Genomic DNA, 21,144 nt, shown 5'->3' with positions numbered 1-21,144 from the left:
CGCAGGGAAATGAAGGAGAAAGGAAAGGTGATCCTAATCTCTTTTTCCACGAAGATGAGGAATTAAATTGTCTTCCAATAAAACTCTTAAACTGACTGAATTATATAGACGTAGAATAAATGATTACATAGTGCAGTAGTGCCTTGATATGTCTCAAAGGTTCAGTGACCATGCTCACAACTTAATTCTCTCATAGAACATAACAATTACAGAAATGTAAACAATTAAACAGTTTGTGCATCATTCATTTATTGCGGGTCCTGTTTTGCGTGATTTGGCCAATGGGGGGCAGTATAATACAGTCATGCTGATTCAAACGAAGGATAGGCTAGCAAGTTTGACGGACGAGATCTGTACCTGCAAAAAGTACACAACCATTTTTGTCGGACTATTTTTACACTCTGAAAATAGTTCATACTTTGACAAGCATCGTGTCCACAGTCGTAAGGGGCAAAAGAAAATAATTTATATTTACGTGTAGCGTTGTCGCTCCAAAACGTCACAATTGTGACGTCACTGTAGAGTAGCAAATCAAGCCAACACTGCCCTCTAGAGCCCAAACGATGTATAGTCTAGTATAGTTAGAAAAGGAATTTCTAACGCTCGTAAACATAAAAAAATCTAACCAAATCTTTATTTTTTGAAGAAATTAATGTTGTTTTAGCAATAATGCTGAACGCTGGTGACGCCACTCCCAGCAGTCACCACATAAAACAGGTGAATCGAACTCACTTTTCAAGTGTACAAAAGAACTTGAACTGCACTCGACTATTAACTTCCTGCAGCCTGGCAAACGTCTTTACTTTAATTTATCAACAATTTTACTGCATGTTGGCGTTAGTGTTCATTTTACTCACATTTCGGTACTCCGTAGCCTTTTTCCGGTTTGTGTTTTGCGCCAGCACGCAGCAGACCAATAAGAAGGAAGCAACGTCACGTGGTTTTCTGTGACTCGCTTAGAACCGCTTGGATTTTATTTTTATTTTTTTTACCACAGTCTTATTTAATTTGATCAAGGATGGAATTAGGTAGTTCTAATTACAGTTCTAAAAAAATTAACTAAATTTAAACAAGCACAACCTTTAATCAAAACACAGCATATGTATATCACTTTTAGGAAAATTGTAATTTTGTTATAATGTCTGTCACAATACATCTTAAATACTTTTTGACAACATTGTCCATTGGTCCATTCATATTAAGGCACTTGTATTCATGAAATAATGTTAAGGAGGGCTGCATTAAAAAGACACTAAAATGCAACACTCAAGTGTAAAGCTTCACAAATTCTGTTATAAGGGACAAAACAAAATAAATAATATAAAAATGCACACGGACGGCAGATAAATGAGGCCCCGCTGTCCTCCGACATCAAACTGTGTAGTCCATCTCTGCATTGAGCCTCACGTACATCTCATAGATAGCATCAACAGTGGCAGTGAAGTTGACCAGGAAGTGACGCAGGTTTTCTAGACATTCTTCCTCTTTCACGTTCTCTCCTTTTGACAGCGCCTTGAGGAGGTCGGCGCGGTAGGGGGCCGCGTACAGCGCCGTCTGGAAGATAGGAAAAATAAACAAGCGATTCATAAAATGTAGATCAGGGCTGGGCAAACTTTCATGCCCAGGGCATTCTTAAAAGATTTGAACCAAAAATATTTCTGAATAAATATTTTAAAAAAACAAAGAGTTTTAAAAGATTAAATGGAAATGTTTTGTTCTTAAAAGTCAAATACAACTGAACTACACTTAAATGTACTCAACCCAATTTAAAAAAGTTTCAACCACAAAGTTTGGCTATTTATTAAGATGAGTCTTTTGCTTACCACTAGGGGGCTCTGCATACCACTATGTTGTATACAAACAGTACTACCGTCTGATGTTCTCATGTTCTGCAGATGCTTGTGTGGGTTTTCTCCTAATACTCACAGTGAAAATCTTCTGCACAAACCACCCGTGGTATTGCTTGAGCGCCTGCTCGTAGGCTTTGGTAATGTTAATGCGAATGAGGTTGGGTTGGTTCATATCTTGTTCGCCGTCGGCCAAACTCTGTAGCAAAACCTGGATGAAACGGAGACCCCTGAAACGGATAAATAATGAGGCATGTTGCGGACACGCCTGCCGAATAAAAGTGATTTTACTGCTTTGGTGTACCTAATGTAGTGTCTGCTGCCTCACCTCTTGAGCCACATGAGAGCCAGCGTGGCTCCCGCTTTGGGCCACTCGGCCCCAAGGTCTTGCCGCTCGGCCTCCAGGATCTGCTGCAGGGTGACGTACCGCTGCGGGTCTTTCATGTAAACTTCTTTAATTTTCTGTGGACACGTATTCACACAAATAACACAACCATTTCCATGATCAAGTCACACATTCATCTCAATCACACTCACCGTGATGTTGCCAGTAATGTCTGACTTGATGGGCGAAAAGACTTTGGAGCCCAAACAGTCTGAAAGAAAAAAGTGACATTTAAAAGTGACGTTTTGTTTTTTAACATATAGAGGCACATTTATAAATGGCGTAATCTTCAATTAAGTGCCCAACACGGGGCTGTCAACCCGTGAAAAAACAAAGTGTAACCCGTCGCCGGGGTCACCAATGACATCATTCATTAAAACTAGTTCAGAGTCATATAGCAAGTGAACTATGATTATTTACCAAAGAAGGACGGAAGGTGAGAGACTGTCTCCAGGAAGAGTTTGGTGTTGACGGAGTTGTCCGGAGGCAGTTCTCCGAAGCTGTTGTCCAGAAGAAGAGACATGTTGATCGTCCTTCTTACAACTAACTAGTCTTCATGAGCTGCTCCCGTACAAACAACCCGGAAGTTGCCTCTCACCGGGTAGGAGGCGCCTGTCGGGCCGCCTTTGGGCTCAGGTGTCCCTCTTTTCTTTCGAAAATGCATTTAAAGCACCTAAATTTGTTTCTATCCGTCTTATTAAATTATATAAAGCAAATTTCGATGGTTTAACTTTCGAAAGTTGTTCTCAAGTCGCGCGGTGATGACGAAATATTTCGGTCACAAAATTAGGGACACCTGTGTCGTCATACTTTTAAGCGACAGGTGTCAATGGAATTTTGTTCCAATTTATATAATAAATTTCTCATTAACTATACACTCAAACATTACATAATTCATTAAATGAGACATTTTAAAATTCTTTATATGTATTTTTGTATGCTATCGATGCCCTAAAATTAATATACACTGCTACTCACAAAACATAATGGGTAGAGATTTGTTGTTGGGTAAACTGAATTTAGAAGAAAAAAAAAATTCTCCCATCCCAGAATAAATATGGTAAGTTGCGGCAAACAAATACAACAGGCTGGAAAGTTGATGGCACCTGTTAAAGGCAAACATTTTATATTCATAGTTGGACACAATTGTGTTTGACAATGTTTTCTTTGCATTACAGTGCATAAACAAAGCAAGATGACATTGAATGGCATCTCTTCTCTGCTGTTTGGAGACTTAATGTAACTTAGACCAACTGGGCTCCGTGGGGCCGAGGTATTCTGTTACTTTTTCCATCGCTGGCATTCGGGACTGAAAGTGACACGTTAGATCAGAGTTGATTGAAGGGCGCATTTACCTGGATCCGAGTTTCCCAAACTAGGGCTCCAAATAGTTTGGGTTTTGCGTTGAAAACACTTCAGAGCACTTAAAGGGGACTTGAGAAAATAAACGCTGGTAATTTTTTCCAAGAGGTATGACATGCACTTTCATAAATACAACAAGAGCATTTGGATTAAATCTGATAATTACATTGATACATACATTTTTATACACAGCGGAACCTCCACAGTTGGACCAAAGTGGTGCAATTCAAGAGCAAAAAAAAAATTAGCTTATTTTAATTTTGTAACAGCTTGATTGTATTCCATTTTGAAAATGACTTATTTCAAATAAGCAAATTTGTTCAATCTATCTATGCCAGCAACATATAGTGGCAAGCAGAACATTTCAATTATTTTCCACAAGGGGGCAGTAGGCATAATGACTTTACCCTAATTGACACTTTTGTTTGGTGTGCTGTCTGACATAAAATATGCCCCTTGACTAAATAAAGGTTATGCTTCTATAATGCTAAAATGTGAACTGAATTAAGGTGTTCCACTTTGGAGGTTCTGCAACATTTGCATAACTTGATATAGATTTCACATGAGCTGCTGAGGACATCTCCCACCCACACACACACAAACACACACGTGTATACACACTCACACACTTTCAGAAGTATGGCTGTACCAAAAACACTGATGCAAGATACAGTGAACCCTGACTGATATTCACAAATTCACCTATTCACGATTTTCCCATGGAACCTAAACCGGGCTCTTTGTTGAAAAGTTCACCTATTCCCGGCTCAGTCCGTCATGCTTTAAGAAGCTTTAAGATCCCTGGATTGTTAGCGAAAGTTACAGAGAATCTTCACCGCATGTTTTTTCTCTGCTGAATATTGCAATAAGCACAAGCTAACAACTGGTGATAATTGATAATTACTTTTTTCCAAAATTAAATCTTTATATGTTGGGATCCTACTTTAGAACTATTCATCTTCAAAAATAAGGAATTTCTCCGCTCGTTTGTTTGCTATTCGCAAAAAGGACTCTGCTCGAATAGCGAGGGGTTATCGTAGTTGCCATGGTGATATATCCTCCCAGCTTTGTAGCAAAGGGTTGAAACTGGGGTTAGCCACAAATCCATGAAATATCGCCATTGCTATCAGTGGAATGCTAATCGCTAGCTGCTGCAGTTGTGAGGTAACCTATTCTCCATCTAAAACCAGGGGTTTGGAAACTAGGGTTTGTAAACAATTCTCCATAAAAGATTGCGTTGTATCATTTTCAAAACGTCGGAAAAAAAGTAACTTAACTGTCATAAGATTAGACATTTTCTAAATAAAAAAAAAAAAAACATTTTTAATTCTATTCTTTCTAACCTTGACGTTTTTTCACCTCTCACAAATAAGCAACTGTTCAATTCCTATGGCACATTTGGTAATTCAGCTTACTTGCCGTTTTTCTCCGCTGGAACTGAAAGCTTGTGAACCCCTGGTCACTGTTCGTTATCAAGCTAAGAATAAATACTGTTCAATTTCCCAAGTTAAAGGAATGTAATTCTCTAGGACGTGAAATGATCATTTTGGGGGGGGAGGGCTGGAGGGGATTCTAGCTAGTTGCTATTCTCTTTGGTGGTTACGGTGACGAGCTGTTTGGCAGCTTTGGCGATGTCGTAGGCGCACTGGATGACCTGTTGTGTGACCAGCTGGACATCGGCGGCGGCGGGAGGGCACGGGCCGCGGCATTCGCCGTGTAAGCGGCTGGCGCTGGAGGTGAGCAGCGACAGGGAGCTGCGAACCGTCTCAGAGGACGGCCTCTGCCAAAGAAGATATCAGAACAGGTCATATTGTCGCAGAGGGTGGCACAATGAGCAAGAGTCTGCACATTGTGTAGTGTTGTTTGGTAAACACATGCGAGGTGTTGTGTTACCTTGGGAAACAGAGCGGCCATCTCCTTCACAGCCACACAGATTTTCTCTGAACACGGGAGGAAGCTGCCCGGAGTCACACAAATGCATGGTCAGTGCTAAAGCCGTGTCATTTACTGAATGCATATATAATTATTTTCATTTATTTATGTACGTATTAACATTTATTTGCATCAAATGGGATTTGTATGTTTTGTCATTAATTAATTTATTTTTTATGATCATCCTAATAACTGAATAATGGTTTTATCTATTATCATCTATTATCCTGTTTTATTCTCGACAAGAGATTTGCATTTTCACACTGCTGCACGTGCAGTAAGTGTCGCATCAACTCCAAACAAAGGAGCTGATTCACACAGGCCAGAAAAGACAGCGATGTCACGGCGATGGCCCCATTTTGTCTGTTACGAGTATGGCTCACGCTGTATGCATTTTTTCCCCCGAATTTATTTAAACTGGCAGCGAATATGTACAGTTGAATAAGCATTTAAAGAAGGCTTAGTCGGACATGCATGAAATGTAGCGCACTAATGTGAAAGTGAAGACAAATGGCAGTGAGCACACGAGCTGCAATGAAAAGTTTCTTGTAATTGTTACATTCTGTGATAAAAAAAAAAAAGTAATGTGTTCCAAAGAATACAGCTGCTTGCTTCTCTTTCGCAGCATTTGCCTTGATGCTCGGGGCGACCAGTATGAATGAGTCCCGGCCAGTCATGTCTATGCCCTCAAGTTAAACATTACTATGTGCTGACCTAGAAACAACGAAGATGTAGGATGCACACGTTAAAAAAAAAAAAAAAAATGGTTTCGCTTCATCTGGTGTGTTGGCTTTGGCCACCAGGGGGCAATATAATACAAGCAATCATAAGTAATAGTACAAAAAAGAACAAGTTCTCAAAACAATTAAGTGATTAACAACATATTTACCGACTTAGCGGAATTGATTAGTTGTCAATTAATTTTGGCACTTTAGTATTATTATTATTAAAAAAAAAAAAAACTGTGGGATGCCGTACCTTTCGTGTTTGGTCTCCTGGGCGGCCCTTAGAAGCTCCTGAATGTTCTTGGTGATCTGCTCCGTCTTACAGATGACGTCCTCCGTGCAGGGAAGGGCGGCGGCGTCTTCCTCATGCTCCGTCTCACCCTCGGCCATCTCAAAGTTTGCCAGGGGGCCACTGAAAGCGCACAAAATAGGGGGAGAGGAGTTTAAACCATATAGTGTCGTTGAACTTTTGCAGTTCGACCCAAGACATTTCTTACCCACTATCTTCTGGTTCACAGTGGCTCGGCGCAGTCTCACAGTTGAGCATGGCACTGTATGCCTCCAAACTGCAGCCCTGTGGGGACACCAAGACAGTTAGCATCCCATCCAAATGCGCAAACAAAACCGCACAGTCATGCATTGTCGGTTGCAAATAGGACGACAAGCGAAAGGATGCGATTAGTCGATGCAAACAAATGCTGGCGTGAATAATGAATGTTTTCATCGAGGGCCAAGAAGCACATTTCAGCTTTTTTTCGGGGGCATTTAGACCCTGTGGCTTTAATCAAAAGCGATGGTGCGGACGGCAAGACAAGCCAAGCTGCTTTTAAAGAGACGCACGTCAGGTGAGAGCGCAAAAAGTGGAGGGCGGGGGTGCTTTTTGCGGAGCCCTCCGGTACTTAACCCTTCGAGATCTCTCGTCCCGTGACCAGGACAGGGAAGAGGGGAAGGATGGGAGGGAGGAAGCGGCCGTTCCCAAAGGACCCCTCCCCATCTAGAAAAGGGTCACACCAAGTTCAGCCAACTCCAATCAAATGAATGAATGATCTCACAAAACCACCACCAGCTCCAAGCCAGGCATGTATACCGAGTCACGTCAACGGCCGAGCGGGAGCCGCAATGCCCCGGCGGCGCTTACGTTGGTGGGGAAGGGCTGTAAAACGACACCGTCCTCCCGCCGAGCGGTGGCGTCGCGGTGGGGGGACTGTCTGGGGATGGAGCCCGTCTCGTACATGGACATGGCGCGCACGCCTCGGGTCTGGCGCCGGCCCGCGAGCCCCTGGACCTGGTGCGGCGCGGCGGGGGCCTGCCACCGTAGCGTCGTGTTCTCCGTTTGCAGGGAGTTCAGCTGAGGGAGGACAAAAGGGGTGACATGAAAAAGTGGGGTGTTCATCATGGAGGAAATTGCAGCCAAACCTCAAGGAAAAAGCATTTCAGCTGATACAGATAATTTATTACTTATGTTTGTTTTAAAAAAAAAAAAATGTGGCAAAAGTCACAAAGCTGGGCTTAAAACCGCCGTGTGAATGAACCGGAAGTTAAGCAAAATAGATCTCCCTGGCAGGAGAAAAAGGAAACGGAAGCTTTGGGTGTTTCTGAGCAGCGCAGCACAGGAAATGAGACAACAACAACGTCTGATTCACCAAGAGGTTTGGCACTTGACTAACCTTGCCCTGCATGGCTCGCAGCTCTTCACTCAGGTGACAGTTGACTTTGAGGAGCTGTTGGATTTTGGCTTCCGAGGCGGTGAGGGCGCTTTTCACGTCCATGAACTCCTGCACCGTGATGGGGCCTCCGTCCGACAAGTCGGATGACTCGGAGCTCTGATGCGCGTCAGCCAAATTCATTTGATTAGTGTTGGGTGAAAGAAAAAGAGAGAGAGAGAGCAGGCGGCTAGCCAAACCTTGGTCCTTCCATCAGTGCCGTTGTCCCTGCGGATGGCATCTTGGACCGGATCTTCATCCGAGGCCACGCTGTCGTAGTCGGGCTGGTCGTTGTCTTGGCTCTCGCTGCTGTGGCGACTGTTTATTCCTTGCAGGATCAGCTCCACGCTCTCTGTAGACACAGACATTTTGTAGAGACGTACAATAACAGGAAAATAATTTTCTATACGCCAATTGAGCGCGACCCAAAAAAAACATCGCACCTTTGGGACTGTCACAGGAATTCCCCCACTGCCGACGTTTGGCGTCCGTCAGAATATCGATGACCAAGGTGGCAAATTCATGGGCGCTAAACCTCGCCAACTTCTGACGACCCTGAGGGAGGAATTCACTAACTAACAACAATACACTTAAATATGTATTTTTTTTTTTAAATGGGGGCAGAACTTACTTGGTTTCTGGTGGAGGAGTACTCTGGGTTGACCGGCAGGAAAGGCACCACCGTGGTGTCTGTTACCAGCGTGCTGTGGTTCTGAGTGGCCAAACACACTAGAAAAAAAAAAAAAACACACAAAATAAATGGACGTACTTGCCACTTAAATTTATGACTATACAAATTGTCTCTGGAGCTTTTCCACCTAAGCTTTGTTCCACTCACAAACAATTCAGCTAGAATTTCATTTGGCCAATTGAGGATCAAGCCGGGGAGTGTGTGTGTGTGTGTGGGCGGGGGTGATCATCCATTAGCAGCATTAGTCGTGCTGCCTTCAAGGTCATGTTGTTGTCACAGGAAAAATGACGACGACTCGAAGTTGATTTCTGAAAAGTCACGGTGACTGTGCGCTTTCATGTTTTTGTTCATTTTTTCTTGATGCATTAACGACTGTATAATAATTTTTTTTTTTTTTTTTGCCGCATTCTACCTGCATCGGTTTCTCGTCTGTCTACTTCGTCGTAAACATCCATAGCAAGCTCCTCAAACTGATGGTTACTTAGCTGGAACAAAACAAGAAGAAAAAATAAAACAATCAAAAAAATAGGTAAAACAACTTCAAAATAAATCATCTAACAGGAGGACTTACAGACTGGAGCTTCTTTTTAGCAGCTTTTGCAAATTCTGACAAATCTAGACTGCTTTAAAAGAGAACAAAGTAAATTAATTCAAAGCAAACAAAAGTGTGTAACAAAGGTCTCCAAAACATGCCGGATACTTACTTATTCCTGTAGCCATCAAAAGAAGGCAATGTTGGGAAAGTATTTGCATTAATTGCTGCAATTAATACAGTTTCTCTGATTTTATTTAAAACTACTAACAACATAACTCCCAAATTGTTTTATCGCGGAATTGACATACATGCTTAACCCGTGATTTTTGTTTCGTAGCTCTACATAAAAGCAAGAGTACCTGTCAGCCATTTGGGGAATGACGAAGTGTTGCCCAAATCTGTGATCTGCAACAACAACAAACTCTCAGCCACTAAACAGAAGTCACTTTGATGCTTCTCATTCTTACCTGGTCTTCGTCCACAAAGGTAAAACGTTAAGCGGTCAGTGAGTTCGTATTGGATCTCCACGAGGCGCTCGGCCAGCTCCTGATGCCCGGCTTGCCTGTGATAACAAATTTGGAAGCTGTACAAATACTTATTTATGTATGCTCCTGTTTTTTTAGAGTTTTTTTTATTTTTTATTGTCAGGCTGTGCAGAATTTTGGAACCCTGGCATATGTTTAAAAATAAGAGAACTAATGCAGGCTGGCCTACTGAATTATGCTTCAGTGTTACACTCATTGAATTAGTCAGCCATCATGTGACATCATCATCTTGTATCCATTGTGTCGCACAACATGCTCATGGCGGGCTGCTAGCTTGAATTTTTTTTTTCACCTTCTGGCTCTGGTTAGCACACTAAAATAGGAATATCATACGCATCTGTTTTGTTTCTTCCCGTAAGACTGCAAATGACTCACGCTGGCTTGGCTTTACCTCGCATAGTCAATGGGAGTCTTCCCACTGGAGTCGAGAGCTCCCGGATCAGCTCCGTACACAGCCAACAACTCGGCTTGTAACAACTGCCCCGCTTTCGCCGCTATATGCAATGGCGTATTTCCTTTTTCCTGTGATCCCGTGGAAGAAAAACAAAGCCATATTATACGCAACATGATATCACCTGAAAAGGAAATGACACCAACAATCGACTGGAGCGTCTCACTCACCGGATGGAAGAAGTTGGCCTGCGCGCCGAGGGATAAAAGTCTCAGGCAGGTCTCCAGGTTCCCTGTTCGAACGCTGGAATGCAGTTGCTGCACAGAGAGCCGAGTGAGTTTGGCAAGGATTTACACTGCAGGTCAAGTTTTTTTATTTTGTGTGGGAAAAATTATAACTACTGAATTCAATGCTTCAATAGGATTTTGCATGATTCAGTGGAATGTTGAATTCTTACCTTGCTAAGATCTTTGGCGGTCACGCTGTCGTCCTCCCGACAAGGCATGCGATAGACAAACGCCAACATCTGGTATTTGGCCTTAATAAACTCTGTCTTATTGGGACTGGACACAGCATATTTGATTTGATTCGGTCTTGTGGTGTTATTGAATGATCAAGAATTGATTCCTAAAACAGATACTTACTGAACACGGTCTTGAGGATTGGCTTTACGCTTGCCGCTAGTTGAGGATGAGAAAGAAGGGTCCAGAAGGCTGTGCTCCCATATCGAATTGGCTCCATTGCCGTAAAGTGTCTGCACCATCTAAAAAAAAAAAACATTAAATGCTCTATTCATGTGTGAGATTGGACAACAGCTACACAAGGCGGTAGCACCAGTCACCTGAAACTGGGAAGGGGGCCACACAGAGTGGGTCAGATGTCGGACTTGGGAGCTGTGTCGTCCCAGACCTCGATGGATGCTGCAGCACTCATCGCAGATCAACACGCCTCGGTTGACGGAGGCCCAGCGAGGTTCTGCAAAACACACATGAAGTAGAAACTCAAGTATTTGGATACAGTATACCAACATTAAACTTAAATTGTCATGGATAATGCGAATAAACAAATAAATAAGACAGTTAAACAGTTCTTGACATGAATGGTTGATTCATCCCTCCTTCCTCTGGAGCATTAAAACTTCTTAGTTTCTTCTCACTAACTCATCCAAGATTGCACTAGTAGATATTCCTCGTGCAAATATCGCGAGAAGCTGAAAAGTTCGTAACATCTCGCGGAGAAACGAACGTAAAAACACTACCAAGGACACAGTTAGACCACAAGCGTAACACTGAGAAAAAAATGTCTCTAAAATGAGCTAACTAGCAAACTGGATCACGATGTTGCTGTATTAAAGACGAACAATACACGGTTTATAACATTTGTGTTAAAGGCTAGCGGGTTAGCACTGTAGCTGAGCAGTTAGCTTGTTTGACATACCCGGAGCGCTGCAGTCCGCGCAGACCTCTTTGCTTCTCACTCGCTTTGACATCCCCTTTTAGATGTTTATTATATTATACAAACAAAACAGAAGAATAGTTGGCGATCGTTCCTGAGCCAGTCGAGCAGCAGTCGATAATGGCTGGTGGGAAAAAAAGCAACAACTCTCTCTTGCCCATCTGCCCTGCCTACTGTTGAACAAAGATGAGATGAGACCGTTCCGTTTCTCTCTACTGCCTCCTTGTTCGCTTCCTCAGTCACTTCCGCGTCCTCGATGTCCATTTAACCTACTTATAATTGAAACCGTAGCAAGGAAATTTAGAATTAACAAGTAAATTAGACTTTAATTAGTAATTTTCACACCGTAGTACTTGAATTTAATTCGTTCTGTGACAAAGTATCTGAAATCAACTCCTCCTGAAATGAATATTAGTGCTGTACAGAGGAGCTGAGAAGTTTCAAATAGTTTGTCAATACTGCCCGTTCAAAGTGTTTATGAATTGGCTCCCTTATGTTCATCCATCGTCCCTGAAAAATAGGGAACATATATATTCTTGAGTCCCATTTTTATCATCATCACCATCTTGCACTTGCTGTGGTTGCACAATAAATTCTAAAACAATACTGAGAACTGAGATTGCCTTGTTGCAGTTGCGTGGCATCCCCGCGCCACTTCATTAGGAAAATTGCAACGACTCTGCTTAATGAGACGGCATGAGCAGCTTCTTAACCCCCAACCCGTGCATGCTGCAAAACAACCCCCCCGCGCCCGCGCGCTGCACGACCGCTTATCGGGGGGCTACTGTAGCTTTAAAGGGGTGTTGGTCGACGGAGAGGTAGCACATAGGTTTAATTTAGTCGCAAAGGAACACGGAGTACGCTTTTTATTTTTTTGGGGACAGTGTTGACCTCTAAGAAAGCGCGTGCAACCTGCAGCCATGGGAGGTAAGCCTTATTATCCTTTTTATTATGCATCGAAGATGATCATTGCCTAAATGTACACACATGCTGTATTGATTGTTGATCTGTCGTGACAGAAGAGGAGACTCGTCAGAAATTGCTGCGCAGTGTGAAAAAAGAGGTGCGTTGTGTTTTTTATTGGATTTATCTTAACGTTTTACTATCACTTAAATCGGCGGAGGTGCTAAAAAAGAATGCACACCGTATATAGCTGTGATGGTGATGATGCTGGTGATGACGACGGTGCTGATGATGCGCGCACACACAGGCGCGCGCGCGCGCACCATTTTCCATTTCGATTCTATTGCCATGTAAATTATGGTGGCTTTTCTGTTCTTAGTCAGCTTTGCATTGAAACGACAGCAGACTAATCATCTCAGTGTTGATTCCCCATAGATAGATAGATGGGAGCGATAGAAGAGAGAGAGAGAAAGGGAAAACATGGCTGTTTTTTTTCTTTTTTTCTTCCCAAGTGAGAAAGCACGGTACTTCCCCCTCACCTGTGACTCATTGCATCTCAAACATACGCACAAGGAGGGGCTGCTTTTTTTTTTTTGCATTTTATATACCATACATGGATATAACCGTTTTGGGTGGGGGAAAACATGGTCAACATGCCAAAAAAATGCTCAGTTTTAATTATATTTTATATTATATTTACTATATTTTATTATATTTAATGCCACAAAGAAGTCTAACATGTGCATCATCCCCCCCCCACACACAGAATATATATTTTCTCCTGAAAAAAACTTGATAGAAACAGTAATAACACAAATACAACGTGAAGAATATAACAGTCTGAGTATCATAATTTAATGCTGCAATATAATTCATTGTGCTGCTCCATCTGATGTGCCCTTTTAGTCATGTTTCATTTATAACGGTGAGTATCTGTCTACATGTGTTGCTCCACTGTTTGTATTCAACTAGCTATGCTAACTGTTAACATGTTAATGGGATTAAACATAAATGGTTTGTTTTAAATGTTTGGTTTGGAACTAACTAAATGTAAACTTGGAGTGGCGTGAAACAAAATACAGTAATATAAAATTGAATACATACTGTACCTTTTTGAATGCTTTGAGGGTTCTAGTCAGGATTTGCACAGCAGAATCATCCAACTTGCCGCATTTAAACATTGTGGCTATAATTTGAGGCGCTTGTCAAGGTCAGAATAATGTCCATCATTGGTTTCTCCATTTTGAAAACGATATTAACACAGCATCCTGGAAAGCTATAAGAGACTGATTTGATGGAGCCGCAGTGGCTTGAGGGCCATGAATGAGCGTTGATGTTTCTCTCCTGCAGGTGAAACAGATCATGGAGGAGGCGGTGACGAGGAAATTTGTGCACGCCGACAGCAGCCACATCGTCTCATTCTGTGGTAGACAAGTTTGCATATTTTCATGGAACATTCTCACGACAGGATGGCAATGGAAAAAGCATCCTTACCGTTATAACCGGGTCCTATTACACAATACGTGCACTCGGCAGCTTTTAACCCTCTCGTGTATTTTTTGTTAGGTTGAACGTGTAATTACTTCCGCTCTGTGACAATTAATTAAAATAGCGCTGCCAGTTAAATGGCTTACAAGCACTTCTCCGTTAAGTAACTGAGGTTCTTTCGCAATAGGTGGCCAGACAAGAATTTTGTACAATAGTCGGATAACACCCCTCGGAGGTGTTAATGCTAACCAGGTGTGAGGTGTGTGTGTGTGTGAATTCACGTCTCTCATATCCTAGCAACAGTGTTTTGGTTCATTGTGCCACCTGTGCTTCCCTTTCACCTATTTTTTTTTTGACGTGCAGTTAAGAAATCACATCTAATACTGCGGCATATTGACTTAGTTTGTTCTGTGACCAAGCGTGGAACTTAATTTAAATTTGAGGGTCTAGATTTTTTTTTTTTGGTCAAGGAACCACTGCAGTGATAAAATTGTGTCTGTAGCTGTGGTGGAAGCCTGTGTGTTGCACGGGTTAAAGCGACGAATCGCGGGACTGCTGTGCAGCAACAAAGTGGCAGCGCTCTTCATGAAAGTGGCTAAAAGCTTCACGCCCGCAGAGCAACTTTGTCACAAGGTCCAAGAGCTGGAGCAACTTCTGGAAAACAGGTGAACTAAGCAGTATGAGTGGCAATGAACGCATGGCGCTTATACCTTAACGTGTCTTCCAGCAAACAGAACAATTCCTCGCAGGGCATTGAGCGAAGTCGCCGGTCCAAGTTGAACAACCTTCCGCCTCAGGCACTCAAACACTTGTGGATCCGAACGGCTCTTCTGGAGAAGCTCCTGGACAAGATCATTCTATATTTAGTGGAGAACTCCAGGTATCGATATGCAAACGTACCTGTGACGCATCACAATGATCCAGCCATTTTCTTTTTTTCCCCCCGTAGTATCTTTTATGAGAAGGAAGCCATGTTGATGGATCCTGTGGATGGACAAATTCTTGCCTCACTTTTGGGTAATGGTAGTCGACGTTATACAGCAGATAGACATTTTTGTGACACGTTCTTTGACCTTACAGTCGGCCCCTGTGCTTTGGAGTACACCCAAGTGAAGACCGCTGACCATTTCTGGACAGACCCGTCCGCCGACGAGCTGGTACAGAGGCACCGCATCCACAGTGGCCATTGTCGACAGGACTCCCCCTCCAGGAGGCCTGCCCTGGTTAGTTAGCAATCCACTCAGTTCCACTTAAGCGTCTAATCCTCCTTTTTAATAGATTCAAAAGAGGCAGTCCAGTGGCAGCATGGACGATCGCCCTTTGGTGTGGGCGAGAGAGTATGTGGAATCGCTGCACCAAAACTCCAGAACCACTTTGCTGTTTGGAAAGAACAACGTCCTGGTGCAGCCGGTATGTCGGCCTTCCCGCGATCCCATGAGATCCAGATCCATGTTACTACTGTGCCTCTCCAGAGGGACGACATGGAGGCCATTCCGGGCTACCTCTCGCTGCATCAAACGGGAGAGCTGATGACACTAAAATGGACGCCCAATCAGCTAATGAATGGCAATGTGGGGGAGCTGGATTCTGAGAAGAGGTAAGGCCTAACCGTGGGTTGGTCCAATAAAGATTAAAGATCTCCCCCTCACACACAGTGTCTACTGGGATTTCGCCATGACAATTCGCTTGGAGGAGATTGTATATCTCCACTGTCACCAGCAAGGTAATTGATTTTTCATCTTCTAGTGTTAATCGACATTAACTTTAGGACCTTGCATCCCAGTGAACAGTGGTGGAACCCTCGTGTTGGTGAGCCAAGATGGCATCCAGAGACCCCCTTTGCACTTCCCCAAAGGCGGCCACCTGCTCCAGTTTCTCACCTGCTTGGAGACGGGCCTTCTTCCTCACGGCCAGCTGGACCCACCGCTTTGGAATCAGAGGGGGAAGGTCGGCCATTAGTGACTACTTCTTGGATGTCATGTACATGGATGAAATGGTTTCTTTTCATACATAGGGAAAGGTTTTCCCCAAATTGCGCAGGAGGAGCCCGCATAGCTCATGCGACTCGGTGTCTGATAAAGAGGATGACGAGGCAACGGATTACGTGTTTCGGATCCTCTTTCCTGGGATTCAAATGGAGTTCAGTAAGTGTCCACAATCGAGGAACTGAGTAACTCGAAATTAGTCTAGGAGACACAGATGGCCGCTGAATCACGAGCTACTTGACTTTGTATCTTTTGGCAGAAATCTATGGACAACTGTTCACTCATGTCTGCCGTTCTTTGCAGTGCCTTTAGAATTGATGGACCAGGGTATAAACATGTGGCAACCAACACCCAGGACGTCCTCTGGTTCCTCTTGTTCACAGACAGGATCATCCGATAGTTCTCTGCCAAGTGGCTGCAGTCAAGAAAGGTGACCAGTTCCTCCTATCCAAATAAAGTTCTTATAGTGAATCTCATGTAATTGATCAGGGCTCCTTTGAAGCTCCTCTGTGACACCATGAAGTACCAGATCATCTCCCGTGCATTTTATGGATGTGAGTGCAAGTTTCACTCGGATCTTAATGACTACAACAGTTCTCATAGTTTTTTTTTTCAACTCCAGGGCTGGCGTATTGTCGTCACCTGTCCACAGTTCGCACCCACCTCTCCGCTCTGGTCAACACCACCATAGTCTTCCCTGATGTGCCCTCGAATGCACAGGGGGGTCTCTCTGCTGACGTCTGGGCCAGGTTTCTCCAGGACAGTTCTGTAAGAGTTACAGGACAGACAAAAATGGGTGAAGTGGGATCACAAAGAAATCTGAATTTAATTTCAGGCCTTTGAAGAGCTGGAGATATACAGGTTGGTCTACTTTGGAGGTGTGGCACCTTCTCTACGCAAAGAAGTCTGGCCCTTCCTGTTAGGACATTACCGTTTCACAATGACTGAGAAAAGCAGGCTGGAGGTATTTCTTTTTTTAGTTTTCAAAATGTCATGGATGCTGCATTTTTTTAAAATATTCTCTGTGGTTCAGATTGATGAGCAGATGCGGCTCATGTACGAGCAGACCATGAAAGAATGGCAAGGCTGCGAGGCCATTGTCCAACAGAGGGAGCGTGAGAAACACGCAGAGGCCCTCGCCAGGTGTTTGTCCGGCAACAGTGTCGAACAAGCGCCAGTGGTGGAGCAGGACTCGACCATTAGCACAGATGTAAGTTGACACGAGAGGAACCCAACAGTGACCTTGGAACTTTTCTGATACAACTTTTTTTTTTTTGTCTTATCACGCCAGTCATCACTATGCAGCAGCTCGGATCCACAGAATACGCAATCGCAGAGTGACTCAAGCAGTAGTGGTGTACCGGTAAGATTTAAATGCGACACAAGGGTGCGTTACTTTCAGGAAGCTCTATTTAAAACTTACTTGCTAATCATCACGTCCAACATTACCGCAGCCATTTTCAGAAATGGGAGCAAACAAAAGATTTAATTTCACACTTGATTGTGCAGGCAGGCACTCCAGAGACTTAATATTTGGATTTAATAGAAGCCATCAGATTTGTTTTGCTACACTGCCTAATAAAAGCCGTTTTAAAGCTCCCATCTGGGACAATTACCAGAACTTGGGAACGACTTTCGCATATTAGCAGAGCAGTTTCTTCACTTCAATAAATGACAACCATAGTAATAACCATTAGAATTAGTACATGGGGACAAATTTGTACCTTGAGCACTGACGTACGATGCATAATTTCATAACAGTCTGTAATTGAACATTTACCTTAGCATTTCAGGTTAGCATTTAGTCATTCCCCTTTCTTCCATTCATTAGGTTTTTGTATCAGTTGAAACTACGGATCCCACAAGACCTGAAGATCAAATAGAGCACAATAGTCCAGTAAAGGACATCTCAGCTGGTCCTTCCGGGTCCAGCAACTTATCCAAAGTGGATGTGACGAAACCACCACCATCAGCCTGCGATAGCTACCTTCTTTTAACTGAGCCAGCTAATTCATCGGGACCCTCTCAGGAGTCGGTGAAGCCATCGGACGTCTTGAGTGAGGAAACTACAGCTGAATCACTGCCAGGCACGGTCAATGTACTTGAGTCGGTGCCAAAGGACAGTCTCTTAGGAAGTGACAAGATGGATAGGAATGAAGCTGCTGGGATAATTGAGCTCTTAGAATCTGAGGAAAAAGCGGAAAACAAAAAGACGGCAAATGCGATCGTTGACGCAAGAGTCCCACCAGACACTACTAATGTTATTCGTCTGGAAAAGGAGATTCAGAATAAGTATTTCCAAGCTCCACCACTCGGACAAACTCTTCAAGCACAAAATAGAAGAGCTCAAGAAAAGGATTCTTCTGAAATGAATGAAATTGCGACAATCGGTAGAGATCCGGAAGGTTTTGAACAAGAAGAAACGTTTAACAACCTGCGCTCGCAATTGTTGACTGCCTGTCTCTTAGAGGTAGACAATGCTGAGTCGGCAGATTCAGGATCGTCCGAAGCCAGAAATGTGTCTGGCGTATCAAACTCACCAGTCCGACAAGTACTTGACGCTCTACAGTCGGCATCCCGCGGAAGCCTTTCGCTATCGTCCCATCCCAGGCAGTCCCCGGATTCTGAGGACTCTCCCTCTGCCCTGGAGATGGAGGACATCCCTGTCGGGGTGGCCTGCCTGAACGTCGAGGAACTGAACACAAGGCCCTTAACTAACCTAGCCTCCCCGCCAGCATATCTGGCTCGGAGAGCCAAGCTAGCACGCGAAGACCTTGTCCTAGACATCGCTTCCAACACCAGTCCTGAGGACACCGACGCAGGATTGTCTGAAGACGAGCCTGATGTGGAAAACGAGTTAACCGCACCAGAGTCTTCCGAGGTGGTCACAGAGTCCAAACAGGAGGACTCCACAGCTCAACAAATATACTCTGTAAGTTTGAACCATTTACATTACGTCATGCAATCGGAGACAAAACAAAATGCTAGTCGTGAACACATCCGCCATTTTGGATTATACACTGTGGTTCCACTTAATAAACTAAACCTGCTGACCTTTTTTTTTTTTTTTTAACCCACTGGCAGCAAGAAATCATGGATATGTACCTAATCAACTTGCATCGTATTGACAAAGACGTCCGACGATGTGACCGCACATACTGGTACTTCACTCAAGAAAACCTGGATAAGTTGAGGAATATCATGTGCAGGTAACAAAGACTACAATTTTAGATTTATTTTTTTTTGCAATTGTCTTTACTCGCTTAACTGTTTTGTAGCTACGTGTGGCAACACTTGGACATGGGTTACGTCCAGGGCATGTGCGACATACTAGCTCCCCTGCTGGTGATTCTGGATGACGGTCAGTGTTTTTTAATAGTTATTACGCTCGTAACATTTTGTCGTCCAACCTTACGATTTGTTGGAAGTTAGAGGTTCAATTTTGGAATCACTTTATTTGGCTGAACTAGAGGTGATGGCGTTCAGCTGCTTCACAGAACTGATGAAAAGGATGAACCTGAACTTTCCACACGGGGGCGCTATGGATTCTCACTTTGCCAGCATGCGTTCGCTCATTCAGGTAATCCGCATTTTGTTTAAAACGTGCAGGATTTGTTCTCATTTCTTGACGGACACTAGATCCTGGACTGTGAGCTGTTTGAGTTGATGCAGCAGAACGGTGACTACACTCACTTTTACTTCTGCTACCGATGGTTCCTGCTGGATTTTAAAAGAGGTAACGTCAACGAAACTTTTGATGTTGTTCTTGAGCTAACCAAGGTTTGTCGATCTAGAAATGGTGTACGATGACGTTTTCTCTGTGTGGGAGACCATCTGGTCGGCAGCGTACACCACCTCTGAGCATTTTGTGCTTTTCATCGCGCTGGCCCTGGTGGAAACGTACAGGGACATCATCTTGGAGAACAACATGGACTTCACTGACATCATCAAGTTTTTCAATGGTAATATCTTATGAGTTGAGCAAGTAGGTATGCTTGGAGTAAATTCTTTTGGATGACACAATTAGCATTTTATTAGGATTATAAATATTTCTTATTTTTATATTTGGTATTATTTATCCCCCCCCCCCACAACCTTTCTGTCTTCTCAGAAATGGCCGAGCGACACGACATCCCACGGGTCCTGACGATGGCTCGGGACTTGGTCCACAAAGTCCAGACGCTCATCGAAAACAAGTGATTCTGGACTCGATTGTTCTTTTGCCATTTTCTTTTAAATAACAATACAAAACAAAAACGGGGTAAAATTGCAGTAAGTGGTTTAACTTGATTGTCAGTTCAAAACTTTCAGTTGCTCCTATCTCGATTGAGGCAGACGATAAAGGCCAGTATATTGATTTTTTTTTTTTTAAAGTGTTATTGTTCACATTGTGAATGTACCCTTGTTGAAACAGCTTCAGGATGTTAATTTTGCCTTAAATGTTGCCATTCTTTTCAGGGATACAGTTTCATTTTTTTTTTCAGTCATACCTTACTAATGTCTTGTGCTGCTTTGTTGGGTTTCAGGATACCTAAAAGAAACAAACACGGAAAGTCTTGAGTTTGTACAATATCCTTGGTGCTTTAAATGTTTCTTTAAGGCTTTTAAATCAGAAGCACACATCTTTCTGTGTTGGTACTGCTTATCTGCAAAAACATCATTCCACAATTCATTTTAAAGATTGCCCACCAGGCTTTTAACCAAATAAAATATGATAGATTCAGGTGTCCACATTAGGGTCTGGGTAGATGACTTAATTGTAAGTTGTTTCAAAACATTTCATGCCAGATAAATATCGCTGCTTAGACTAACCGGTCAATGCTGTCCCAAAGTATTTCAGTGGCTCCCAATTAGTTCCAAAGCTTGTTTGGTGTCATCAATGTTTCATGATCATTGCTTATGTGTTCCGCCAAAGCGCCCCAGTGTTGTGAATTGCTGTGCTCCTTCTGTCAAAATTGCTGTATACAATGTGAGACCCATTGTACAAAGCTAGCACATTTATTAAATGCAATACAATGTCGATATATATGGGCTTCACCTGACCATGAACAAAGCTCAGAAAAAAAAATTTCACTGGAGACAAAATTTTATTTTTTTTCTGTCTTGAAAATGTAACTTGTTAGAATTTATTTATTGTGAATTAAAATATTCTATTTTGCATTTTGCGTGCCTCGTTTTGTTGGTTGAATGGTAACTA

At 43.1% G+C, this 21,144-nt stretch overlaps 3 protein-coding genes across 7 annotated transcripts; 1 reads left to right on the top strand and 2 right to left on the bottom strand.

The window, feature by feature from the left end:
• Window positions 1–1,064: 1,064 nt before the first annotated feature.
• On the bottom strand, window positions 1,065–2,960 carry LOC125980024 (glycolipid transfer protein). Its single transcript, XM_049738973.1, has 5 exons — window positions 2,653–2,960; window positions 2,385–2,443; window positions 2,176–2,309; window positions 1,927–2,077; window positions 1,065–1,554 (listed from the first exon to the last, which is right to left on the bottom strand). Exons 1-5 carry the CDS (start codon window positions 2,753–2,755, stop codon window positions 1,372–1,374), a joined length of 630 nt encoding a protein of 209 aa, XP_049594930.1. The 5' UTR covers window positions 2,756–2,960; the 3' UTR covers window positions 1,065–1,371.
• Window positions 2,961–3,328: 368 nt separating this feature from the next.
• LOC125980018 (ARF GTPase-activating protein GIT2) lies at window positions 3,329–11,794 on the bottom strand. Of its 3 annotated transcripts, none has more exons than XM_049738962.2 (20): window positions 11,554–11,794; window positions 10,958–11,091; window positions 10,761–10,879; window positions 10,574–10,679; window positions 10,347–10,433; window positions 10,117–10,247; window positions 9,648–9,742; window positions 9,540–9,585; window positions 9,217–9,265; window positions 9,058–9,130; window positions 8,586–8,683; window positions 8,398–8,509; window positions 8,155–8,306; window positions 7,919–8,074; window positions 7,390–7,599; window positions 7,156–7,245; window positions 6,749–6,825; window positions 6,505–6,663; window positions 5,488–5,551; window positions 3,329–5,374 (listed from the first exon to the last, which is right to left on the bottom strand). In XM_049738962.2, the coding sequence occupies exons 1-20, from the start codon at window positions 11,603–11,605 to the stop codon at window positions 5,171–5,173; spliced, it is 2,214 nt and encodes a 737-aa protein (XP_049594919.1). In that variant the 5' UTR covers window positions 11,606–11,794; the 3' UTR covers window positions 3,329–5,170. The 3 variants fall into 3 exon arrangements, with proteins under 3 accessions (XP_049594919.1, XP_049594918.1, XP_049594920.1); XM_049738961.2 differs by having other exon boundaries at window positions 9,217–9,268; window positions 11,554–11,793; XM_049738963.2 differs by lacking the exon at window positions 7,156–7,245 and having other exon boundaries at window positions 9,217–9,268; window positions 11,554–11,791.
• A 404-nt stretch (window positions 11,795–12,198) lies between these two features.
• Window positions 12,199–21,107, top strand: sgsm1b (small G protein signaling modulator 1b). Of its 3 annotated transcripts, XM_049738960.2 has the most exons (25): window positions 12,201–12,498; window positions 12,591–12,634; window positions 13,825–13,900; window positions 14,465–14,627; window positions 14,690–14,842; window positions 14,912–14,979; window positions 15,043–15,185; window positions 15,241–15,372; window positions 15,435–15,559; window positions 15,618–15,685; window positions 15,746–15,909; window positions 15,977–16,106; window positions 16,251–16,377; window positions 16,437–16,501; window positions 16,570–16,715; window positions 16,783–16,911; window positions 16,981–17,157; window positions 17,239–17,310; window positions 17,779–18,879; window positions 19,032–19,156; window positions 19,226–19,308; window positions 19,418–19,527; window positions 19,587–19,683; window positions 19,742–19,909; window positions 20,059–21,107. In XM_049738960.2, exons 1-25 carry the CDS (start codon window positions 12,492–12,494, stop codon window positions 20,145–20,147), a joined length of 3,762 nt encoding a protein of 1,253 aa, XP_049594917.1. In that variant the 5' UTR covers window positions 12,201–12,491; the 3' UTR covers window positions 20,148–21,107. The 3 variants fall into 3 exon arrangements, with proteins under 3 accessions (XP_049594916.1, XP_049594915.1, XP_049594917.1); XM_049738959.2 differs by having other exon boundaries at window positions 12,199–12,498; window positions 14,912–15,185; XM_049738958.2 differs by having other exon boundaries at window positions 12,199–12,498; window positions 14,690–14,979.
• Window positions 21,108–21,144: the final 37 nt, after the last annotated feature.

Source organism: Syngnathus scovelli, chromosome 13, assembly GCF_024217435.2.
Source record: "Syngnathus scovelli strain Florida chromosome 13, RoL_Ssco_1.2, whole genome shotgun sequence".
In the NCBI taxonomy this organism is placed as follows: domain Eukaryota; kingdom Metazoa; phylum Chordata; class Actinopteri; order Syngnathiformes; family Syngnathidae; genus Syngnathus; species Syngnathus scovelli.
This window is presented reverse-complemented; position numbering and strand designations above follow the sequence as displayed.